The 8,575-nt window shown below is 40.9% G+C and overlaps 1 protein-coding gene across 4 annotated transcripts in view; it reads left to right on the top strand.

The window, feature by feature from the left end:
- The first annotated feature begins 1,554 nt into the window (after positions 1-1,554).
- Positions 1,555-8,575, top strand: part of fras1 (Fraser extracellular matrix complex subunit 1) — a 257,678-nt gene continuing 250,657 nt past the window's right edge. For all 4 annotated transcript variants that reach the window (XR_004223099.1, XR_004223098.1, XM_031903422.1 and 1 more), the window contains exon 1: positions 1,555-2,098. Coding sequence is in view for 2 of the 4 variants with exons in the window: in XM_031903422.1 (XP_031759282.1) it covers positions 1,996-2,098 (103 nt within the window). In the remaining 2 variants the exon portion in view is untranslated. The remainder of the gene's footprint in view (positions 2,099-8,575) is intronic.

Genomic DNA, 8,575 nt, shown 5'->3' with positions numbered 1-8,575 from the left:
CTGCCTCTATGCCAAAGGTATAGATGATTTAATTAAAAAAAGAATTTGGGTTTCATGTTTAATCTTTAAAGGACTTTTATTATACAACTTTTTATGTGTGGGTGACAGGTCCCCTTTAATGTATTGGTGGTCAGTGGAGTTTGTCCCGAAAAAGCTTCTCTAAATTGTCTTTTGCTTTATACGCAAGTATCTAGGTAAGTTACATTGTTTTCTAGGCAGTTTATGAGTGTAACTTTATAACTGACTCACACAATTTGCATAACTTTTCCGTCCGGGCATCCTTACGGAAGATTCCATGGGGTCTGGCACAACTGTACCCCCAATCCCCCCCATGGCAGACCTGGGCAGATGACAGGGCTTTAAAGGCCTTAGTGGGTCCTGGACAAAGACTATCTGGTCTCAGACATCACCCTATGCAGACAACAGGTCCTCTTCCATCTCCCCTAACACCCCAGTTATAAACCCACACACATATTGTAGGTTGAGCACAGAAGTGTTGGAGACACAGATAAAGGTTATGAGGCAGAACCGACCATGAATACAGTGTGCTTTTTTCTTTGGGCAATCTTCTAAACTATTTTTTTCAAAGTAAAATGGCATACAAATTAATTCAACTAAAATAAATGCTGTGCTAAGTTTATGCATAATGATCCAAAACAGTGAATACACGCAAAGCCAAATGCATAAGTCATACACACGTATTTATGGCAGGTATACAGATATACAGTACTTAAGTGTAAATAGGAACTACAGCACAGACAAATACAACTGAACCCACACTGATCCAGTTCAGATACGCATATGAGGGCACCCAGAAACCAAATCCCATCTCTCCTACCCAGTCCATGCACTAACCAGTTCCCAAACACTCTCTATGCCTTTGTATCATCTCTGGCACGCTGAGGTTTCCGCCTTTAGTTCCCAGTCCCACCTCACTACCCTCCTCCTGCTCCCTCCTCTGCACTGCTTCAGCAAGGCGGTCATTCTGAGAGACCAAAATGCCCTTCTTCATGCTGACAGTTTTGAACAGTTTTGTTGTCCTGCATTATATTTTTAATTTAGCAGTTAACCTTTATTAAGTACTTTATCATTTACTACTAGCACGGCATCCTCTCTGTGGGGTATAGTAAATATATACAGAGAACTGACCCCACCCCCTCACTCTGTGCTTGTACCAGTTACCTATCATGACATTAATCACACTCCCTGGTCTAAGCAGTGAGAGCAGTTTGGGAGTACAGGCGCGTTACTTTACTGTATGGCAGCAGCGCCAATATTGCCAGTTTCTATGCATAGCACTTTCCATAGGATGATGGCACAGGGCTCCCCCACCTCACCTGACTAACCACGCCTCGCTGCATTCCCCTCGGTGTCTAAACTGGTTATATGTATCAGCACCCAGGGGTGTGAGCTGGGGCTTCCCCTGCAGGGGGCTCTCTGCTACCTCCCACCACAGGAAAGTACAGCTGCTGGGCAAAGTAAGCTTCTCTCCTGTACCCAGACGCACGCCCCCTGCCCTACATAGGAGGGATCAGGCTGCCCCAGAGTCCCAAAGGCAAGGAGTTTGGCTACAGTGGGCCAGTCTGTCCCAGGAGAGGGAGGAGAGAACCTGGAAAGTTGTAGGCAGGAGGCGGAGTTGCACAGAGATCCTGGCCAGCCCCGAGCTGCTGCTGCTGTCGGCACAGATCAGGGGACTGAGGGCCACCTTGCAGCAGCACAGCCACCTGATTAGGAACTTTACAGCGTGCTTGTTCCCTGGCATCTTGTGTTTGAGTCCAGATCTGTCAGGGGAGAGCTGAACATCTGTAATGAGCTGTATGGGGATAATTCACTTTCAAGCTCTGCTGAGGCTGCTGTGAGTGAGCTGCACCGTTCTCACCGCGGGCAGGGATCTTAGCAGCCTGTGACTTAAAGGCACCCCGACCTGCTGCTGTATTTCTCATCATCATCCGATCCGATGTACTTGTGTAAGTGAGCAGGTTCTTCAGGCTGCCAATGATCAGGGGCCACGCTTGTAGCATGATGGATTACAGGCGACGAGGATTTCATGTGATTGTGATTTTCTTTGGATTTACGCAGTTCATTCTTCATTCAGAAGGTCAGTCTCAATGTTTTCTGTATAGCATCGTTTTTATTACTGGCATTTTTACTGTGAATCATGGCAAGCCACTTCTAGTGCCTAACTTTAGGTACAAAGGGTAAGTATTTTGCAGCTGTAACTCCAGAACAGTCATAACTGCAGCATTCCTGTATCGTACAGAAGCTTGTTACTGGGGGAGAGTGAACTCAGCACGTTTAGTTCACTAACTCCAGCCATTCGTTACACTCGGCATACTCTTGAACCTAGCATGTACTTTGTAAATTTTCTCCTAAGGTGCCTGTTCTAAAATATTCATAATATAGAAACTCATCATAGTTATTACTATATGCGTGAAACTTTGGTATTACCTGTCCTGAAGACATGTAGAGGCTCCTGCCTTTGCTTCTATAACCCCTATGTCAGTGCAAAATTAAGTTGATTTTTCTTCAGTCCCTGGAAAAAAATTAATCCTTTTAGCCAGTAATAACCAACCTGTTGCTCCTGAGCTGTACAACTGAAGCTTTCAGCATCCACCTGTTCAGGGACACTTTAATAAAAAGGGCATTAGCTCAAGGCCCACTGATTTTGGGGGCCCACTGTGTCTCTGTTAACGTTACCCACAATCCCTATTAGTATATCTCACGCATGGTCACTGTGCCTGCTTGCTGTCAGTCACATCAGTCCAAATCTGACTTGTGTCTCTCTGCTCCCTCTCAGCACTTAAAACCATCCTGCCTCAAGTAATTATTCTCACTGCTTAGCCCAGGGAATGTGATTGATGTCCTGATAGGTAACTGGAAACAAGCACAGAGTGTGGGGGTCGTCAGTTCCCTGCATAAATGTACTATGCGCTTTTACAGAGAGGATGCCATGCTAGAACTAAATGATCCAGCATTTAGGACTAGTTGCAGAACAACAAACATCATGAAGACTGTCAGCACGAGGAAGTGCACTTTTGTCTCTAAGAATGAGTGGTTTTCTGAGTAGTCCATTGGGAGGGAGCAGGAGGAGGGTCGAGGGTGGCGGGGTGGGAACTACAGACAGAGACCTCAGCATGTTAGGGAAGACACACAGGGACAGAAAGTGTTTGGGAACTGGTTAGTGCATGGAGTGTGGGGTTGGGAGAGAATTTGTTTCTGGGTGTCCTTATGTGTATTTCTGAACTGGCTCAGTGTGGGTTCGGGTGCATGTCTGTGTGTATTTCCTAAGTACTGTATGTATGACGTCTACGTTTGGCTCTGTATTTATGCACTGTTCTGGGTAGGGATGCACCAAACCAACTTTTTTGGGTTCGCCAAACCCCTAAACCCACCCAAAGGATTTGGCCGAATCCTGAACCGAGTCCGAATTAACATATGAGAATTTTTTCCCTGACCATTTAACCCTTTCTGAATGCTAATTAGCACATGCTAATTTATGCTAATTAGAATTTGGTTTGGCCGGGAGCGTGGATTTGGCCGAAACCGAATCCTTCAAAAAAAAAGCCTGGATTTGACCCGAATCCCGAAATGAATTCGGTGCAGCCCTACTTCTGGGGCATTATTCTTTAAATTAGCCTTCATTTGTTTTAGTTGAATGAATTTGTGCACCATTATACTTTGAAAAAACAATGCGGAAGATTGTCCAAACAAAGAAAGCACCCTATGTCTATGGCCAGTTCTGCCTCATATAGTCTAGTCTATAGTACGTGTGTGGGTTTTAACTGCGGTTTTATGGGTAATGGAGGGGGACCTGTTGTCTGTGGAGGGTGATTGCTGAGTGAGGCCCACTAAAAGGATCTTTGCCCATGGGCCACCAAGGCCTTAATACAGGCTTTGCACCTGTCGTTGCTGCAGGTATGGAAGTCTTTGCTGCTGTAGAGTATGGGGTTAATACGCTTAGTACAGAAATTCTGTAAATATGCAGCTCCAGTCTTGCAGAAATTAGTTAATTTTTTACCATTTGCTCCAGTGCTGTTAATTTAGTTTTCCTACATAAACGGTGTGCTAATGTAGGAATGTCTAGTTAATTGCCTTTTTTGTAAAGTAGAGAAAACAAAATCACTAATTTATAAAGATTATTCCTCTAGAATCATGAGCAGATCATTCCATGATAAACTTACTTATCTATTTTCACTCTGCACATTTTAAAGGTTTGTTTGCTGATAAACCAAAATTAATACACTACAGTTTTATACCTCCATAAGATCTATTTGTTTTCCTGTATTCTGCCATTACTTAGGGGCAGATATATTAAGATGTGAAGTTAGAGCGCACAACAGAAAATTTCACCTGCTTTCTGTTCATTCCTATGGGATTTTAAGAAGCATATTCATCAATCAGTGAAAGTTAGACTTCACCATATAATAAATACGCTTCCAAAAACCCCCATAGAGAGTGGGTGAAGTTTTCTCTGGTGAGTTCTGATCTCACATTTTGATCAATGTCCCCTGTAAACTAGTGTTATGTGCTGGAATCCTGCAGCATGGCAGATACTTATAATGCAATGTGGGTATTGGGGTAGGGTAGTCATACATGATGATAAAAGCTGTCGAAGAGTCACTTGACTCATTGATGTGGTCCTCGCCCCTTGTCCTGCTTGTACTTGCATTCAGTTTCAATCATTTGACCTTGGGACCAAACAACTAGATCAGTCTAATGTTGCCAATGGGCATATCAGTAAGAGTGGATCTTACTATGTATGGACAGCTTAAGTTAGCATTTTGCTTTCATTTTCTCAAATCTCCTTCTCTGCCTTGCTTCCAGCCTTTTGTCCTTCATCAGATGGGTTGTCCATGTTTCAGGTTGGATGGTGGTCCACAGTTGTGGGTATAAGCGATTGTGGGTTGGCTAGCAGCTCTAAGCAAAAAAAGTGGGATGTGGGTCTAGTCCAAAGGTGTTTTTGGCCCAATTAGACATGCATAAGTCTTATTTTTTGTGACCAACATACCACTGGAAAGATTATAAAAATACATGTATGTATGTATATCATTATTTATAAAGCACTACTTATGTATGCAGCACTGTACAGTAGATTATATTAATACAAACATTATTAAAATAATATTAGATAAATACAAAGTATAACAATAAATACAAGCTACAGTTGCAATAAGTTAAGAATCAAAGAGACAAGGGGTCCCTGCCCTGTAGAGCTTACAATCTAAATGGGAGGGTAACGTACAGACACAAATAGGCGAATATAAGTGCTGTAGATTACAGTGGGTGACACTGCAATAAAAGTGCTGGTTCCCAGATCAGGTGCTATGCGGGTGCTCCAAGAGGTAGTCTTTAAGTTTAGTTTTAAAAAGACTGAGGAAGGATTCTCTCCAAAGGAAATCAGGTAGGGCATTTCAAATGTAAGGAGCAGCAAGGCAGAAAGGTTTAAGGCGGGAAACGGCAGTAGTAGTGGGGGGTGCAACCAAGCGGTTGCTCTGTGAGGAGTGGAGGAATCGAGCAGGAACGGATGGAGACACAAAAGACGAGATGTAGTGAGGCGCAGAGGAATGAAGGGCTTTGAAGGTTAAGAGAAGGAGTTTGTAAGATATTCTTTGTTTAATGGGAAGCTACGATAAGGACTTTAGCAGTGAAAGGGCCTGAACTCTCCTGGATGAGAGGAGGAGAATTATGGCAGCAGTATTTAATACAGACTGTAGGGGGGAGAGATGCGAGTTATTGAGGCCAGTTAGTAGCAGGTTACAGTATTCTAGGCGGGATAGAATGAGAGCATGCATGAGCGGATTTTGGCAATATTGCGTAAGAAAAGGTGACAGGTATTGACAGTGGCGTTAATATTGTCAGAGAAGGAGAGAGAGGAGTCAAAGATTACAGGGTTGATAAGCGTGCCATCAATAGAGATAGTAAAGGGGGGAGTAGGACCAGGCTTAGGCGAAAAGATCATTAATTCAGTTTTTGTTAGGTTCATTTTGAGGTGGCGTTGCTTCATGTGTTAATAATTTTTAAAGTGCTATCTGAGTGAATTGTGTTAAGGTAGTGTTTATTTAGAGGTTCACTTGTCTGCTAGAAAGCAAATACAGCCACAAACCCTAAGATACTTGATATATATTCAATGAACTTATGATACTGGTGACTTTAGCATTTAAAACAATAAGCAGTGGTAGTTTATACACCGTGCAACAATATATTGTGTGAATGCTCCTATGTATTCCACTATAGATCCACCATATAATAGATTTAGGTCCATCTGTGTGTTAAGGGAACAAAAGAGGGGAAAATCCTATTACCTGATTGGCTGAATAACGAATCAATTCAAATCCTAATTTCCATATTTGAATTTAGTCATTAAACATTGCAAAATGGCCAAGTTTAGTTGTCTAGAATGTTAAAGTCACATGAATTCACAGGTTGCATTTGGTTCAGTGAAACACTTGGGATTCCGCCAAACACAAAGTTCTGGAATTCAGGCAAATCCTAATTTTAGTCATCCTTTTTATTTTGTCCTCTTTTCTTTGCTTACTTTCTTTACACTATCTCTCACCATTTCTCCCCTTTGTTCTTATATAGAAATGGGGAATGACCACATTAAGGATATTCAATGCCAAATGGTTAGTTTAGCAGGGGAGCCCACTGACACCTGGACCCATAGATATTTTCCCGGTACCGAGGTTGGCTAGATAAAAAATCTGTACTTAAAAAGTTATGTTAAAACTCTTTGTTTTACCTGTTCAGGTCCTGTTGTTATTCACTTTGATCAAATATAAAATGAAATTGTTTTACCTACAGCTACTTTGTACATCATTTATGAAGTTTCTTTGTTCAGGTCTGCCATTCTAGAGACAGAATTTGGAAGTGTGCTGAGCTTAATGTTTGTGTATTATATATGTTAATCCTCCTTTCAGATTCCTTAGGATTAAATAAAAACTAATTAGATGCTGTGTCTATAACATATACTTTGTAAATGGTACCTTTCAATAGTTTTACTACATATTTTGTTAAGAATACCTCTTAAATTGTTGGGTTTAATGACAGTGCTTGTAATCTGAAAACTACATCATGGAAACTCTATAAAGTCATATTATAATTAATGGACTTATTTATCAATTTTCGTCTTTGAGAATTCAAGTTTGTTTTTCTAAATCGAATAAACTTGCATATCAAATGGTTATTTATATATTAATAAGGAAACCTCGTTCAAAAAAAACTTGTATATCTCAAATTTTTTGAGTTTACGAAAAATACTTTTATGGCAATATTATAAATAGCATGCAAAGATATTGTTATGATAGATGTAAAGCAGGGGTGGGCAAACTTTTTGGCTCACGGGCCACATTTACTCACCCCCAGGCCGGACCGGGCCAGGGCGGGCAGGGCCAGGCCAGCGTTACGCCCCCTTCGTCTCTCTCGCGTGATGAGACTTGGCGTCATCGGCGGGCCGGATTAAAAAGGCCAAGGGGCCGGATGTGGCCCGCGGGCCGTAGTTTGCCCACCCCTGATGTAAAGAAAAGTTTGATTTTTGGTATCAGTATCTCTTTAATACCAGACATTTGAGTTTTCAAAGCATTATTTGAAAATTTTAAAGAGCAAACTCGACCATTGATAAATCACCCCCTAAGTGTATAGTTTAAATTTAGCTTAAACAGGATTGAGGATTGGTAATTAGTGCTCTGTATTTTCATTGAAGGCATTTGTTCCTTCTGCCATTTAAACAGATCATTATGATGCTGGATATAAATATATACTGAGATGTACCAGATACTGCTAAATAACGCAAAGTAAATTGCCACAGCATTTCTTTCTATCCCCCTGCTGTTCTGCACTGTAACGTTATTTTGAGTAGATGCAATTTTCCCAGTTTTTTGAGTTTCTAACTAAAGGGTTTTTTCATTCTGATAATCACAGTAAAAAAAATGCAGGTCAAAGCCAAGTGATCTCAGTTCACCTGCAATATGATATTTTTATGCTGTCGGCAGGAGACTGACTGGACTGGAAATAGTGAATGAAGACATTCCAGGGCCCCTGCGAATTTGCTTTTTGAAAAAAAAATCTAAAGGACATAAAGGAAAATGGTCTTTAAGTTTGTTCAAAAATGGAAAACATGTATTTGTTTTTCTTCAATGCTATACAGCCACACTGCATTATATTTTTTGTTTTTTTGTTGCTTTTTTTAAAAAATTTCAGGAGTCAACATATTAATATTACTTGCATTGGAGACTCTGAAAGAAATCTTTAAGAGGGGAGAGTTTTATAGATAGGGGAAGGATAGTGGTGATGAGATTGGGAAGTAAAAACAAATGGGGGGATAGGTAGAGTATTTATTTTTCCCACAGGACTGAGACTGTTGTATATTGATTTGAAAGTTACTATGTTTGGAAACTTAGATAACCAATTGTTTGATTTTTTTTTTTATGTTCACATGTGGCATAATTTCATAAAAGGGCATGTGCAGATAGGGATTTATAACAAGTTGCTGACCTGCATTGTATTTTATAGTATCATTAAGTGATTTTTAGCTTTTAAATGTTGGGTGGTAAACTTCTAATGGTGATCAGAATGTTGC

Source organism: Xenopus tropicalis, chromosome 1 (assembly GCF_000004195.4).
Source record: "Xenopus tropicalis strain Nigerian chromosome 1, UCB_Xtro_10.0, whole genome shotgun sequence".
Classification (NCBI taxonomy): domain Eukaryota; kingdom Metazoa; phylum Chordata; class Amphibia; order Anura; family Pipidae; genus Xenopus; species Xenopus tropicalis.
Note: the sequence above shows the minus strand (reverse complement) of the source record. Positions and strands in the feature narration are given on the sequence as shown.